At 36.6% G+C, this 2,500-nt stretch overlaps 1 protein-coding gene across 2 annotated transcripts in view; it reads right to left on the bottom strand.

Moving 5' to 3' along the window:
• Window positions 1-2,500, bottom strand: part of LOC138019649 (mitochondrial calcium uniporter regulator 1-like) — a 14,997-nt gene that overhangs the window by 8,146 nt on the left and 4,351 nt on the right. For both annotated transcript variants that reach the window (XM_068866506.1, XM_068866507.1), the window contains exons 6-7: window positions 1,226-1,267; window positions 1,086-1,157 (exon numbers count right to left, since the gene is read on the bottom strand). In XM_068866506.1, coding sequence (XP_068722607.1) covers window positions 1,086-1,157; window positions 1,226-1,267 — 114 coding nt within the window. The remainder of the gene's footprint in view (window positions 1-1,085; window positions 1,158-1,225; window positions 1,268-2,500) is intronic.

Raw genomic sequence — 2,500 nt, forward strand, 5'->3', positions numbered from 1 at the left:
CCAATTTAGGGCAAAAACGCACCCCCCCACTCCCCCACCTTTCTTTTATTTTCATGCGCAACAGATATGATAAACGCACCTCGTTTAGATGAATTTGATCTGACTTGCGACAAACACGATCTGAAGTCATAAAGACTATATACGAAAGGCAAATGTGAACTGCGGAAAGTAACATGTTTTACAAGAGATCATAAATGATGATCCCTTAATGTTTTAAATTATGTCTTTTATATATGATTATGCACATTACTGCTTCAGTGACATTCATAACTGCGATCATCTCAATTCTTAACATGCTACTTTTACAACTTTCATATATGAGTTCATCATCCAAGAGTGAGATTTACCCAAATTGGCTTAAGTCCCCATCGGCGTCTGGAATTTGTCCATTTTTAAACCAAGTTTTGCGGGAAAATAAACAATGGACCAAATCGGCCAATACACCATTTTACAGTTCTGTGCTGAGTTACCAGGCTGTTGAATAAAAGAGAGGCTGAAGTTGACCTCGCTTTGATAAAAACCTCGTTGCTAATGCTCGTTAGCATTACAACAACATGATTACATAACACAAGCAATGAGGTTTGTGTCAAAACAAGGTCAACTCCAGCTTCACTTTTATTTTAAAGCCTGGTAACTGAGCACAGAACTGTAAAAAGGTCTATTCAATGTCGTACCCAATTCAAACTCTCTGGGAATAAAACGTTTTGTTCCAGATATTTCCATATCATTTAAATGTGACTCCAACATATAATGTAAATACAATACACAAAGAACCGTAACCCTGGGAGATTTGAATTGGGTACAACATTTGGTCTATAGAGTGTTTTCACTAACGTGATCAGTAACCTTGTTTTTCCACCGAAACAAAAGAAAACTCCAGCATTATAATAGAGCTCAATTCCCGGAGGATTAGTTAGGGACACCAACATGGCCACCGTGACGTCACATGAAAACACTCCATTAATAGACACATTCTGACGCTGATGAGGGCAAAACCTGAAACCGGATTCGTACTCTTGGATAATGGACTCTTGACAGAACAAAACCTTGGAACTGAAAACAAACAACAAATGACATTGACCAACCTCTTCCTTGACTCGGCTCTTTTCCAAGCTAAAATCTAAAGCCATTCCTCCTTTAAGTTTTGCCACTTCATCCTAAACAAAACACCAGCAACATCATTGGAAACACCAAGAAAGTGAGAGATATAGTACTAAATTCATACCTGCAAAATGCCTTTCAGAGAAGTCACTTCATCCCTTAATTTCTGAGACAAAAGAAGAAACAAAATGTTCTAATTGAACTCGCCATGCTCATTAATGTTTGCAACAGGCCTGGGCCGTTAAGCATTACCCAGTTAACATGTTAAGTTGCCTGGCAGAAATCATTTACTGCGTCGATCCTTAGCAACTGAGTATGACCATTATCGTTATAATCTTTATTTACCCTCGGATTTTGGAGTAGCATCTCAGCCCATTTACTCTTCGAATCAATTTGATCTCCTAAAAGACCTGTCAAGCTTTACCCGGGATGAGGAGTTTAACCATGCTTACAAAAGATGGCAAGTCTTTCAATGCACTTTTAAACTATTCTAAAGTACACAATATTATGATTTTTGGGACTAATCACACGTACCGTTACATTTCTAACAAGTGACAACAAAATTGTAACAGGCCTATCAATATGGGTAAGGAGATAACATTACTTGGTAGGAAAAACGGGACTTCACTCCCCAAGTTCTTTGCCAAAATTACACAAACAATCACTAAAATACTGTAAAGTAAAAGACCTTAGAATCAACAGAATTGATAACTCCATATTATAACAACATAAAAGTTGGAAGTGTTCAATCAATTTTTGCCAAAAGCTGTTACTTCTGCATTGTGTATAAACTCAATGATACCCATCGATTACCCTAACTATATCTAAAAGCATGAGAACATATCTATCTGTGTGCATAGAGGAAAAACTATTTCGAGCCTCCTGAAGGTGGCCGAAGACAATGCAATGTGTGCACAAGGATTGCAAAAAAATAAACATGGCTTCAATACAGCAATCATTTTATTTACTCAATGCTTCCGCTATCTGTACTATTTTCCTCAAAATTGAACAAAGTGTTTTGATGGTTTTAATCTTTTATGAGAAATGTATGTTAGAAAAGGTAACGATGCAAATAACTCCGCAATTCGCAGATTTTCTTTGTTATCGAAAGAACCCGGTTATTTGCAGCGCACGTGTAGTAAGTTAAAAATTGTGATTGAATGCGAAACATTTTGCATTTAGCTTTCTTGGAAATACGCCTATTTCTCGAGAACCCCTCATTAGAATTCAACGAAATTTGGCACGAAAATACTTTAGGGAATAATTAATTGGAGTACTGATTGATCTAGGAAAAAATTTGAACTTTAACAGCGGAAATTCTAGATATTCCAGTGAACCTTCAACAAGGTATAATTAAAGATCTCTCTGTCAAATTATTAGTAAACTAGTGCTAACTTGT

This window comes from Montipora capricornis, chromosome 10 (assembly GCF_036669925.1).
Source record: "Montipora capricornis isolate CH-2021 chromosome 10, ASM3666992v2, whole genome shotgun sequence".
NCBI lineage: Eukaryota > Metazoa > Cnidaria > Anthozoa > Scleractinia > Acroporidae > Montipora > Montipora capricornis.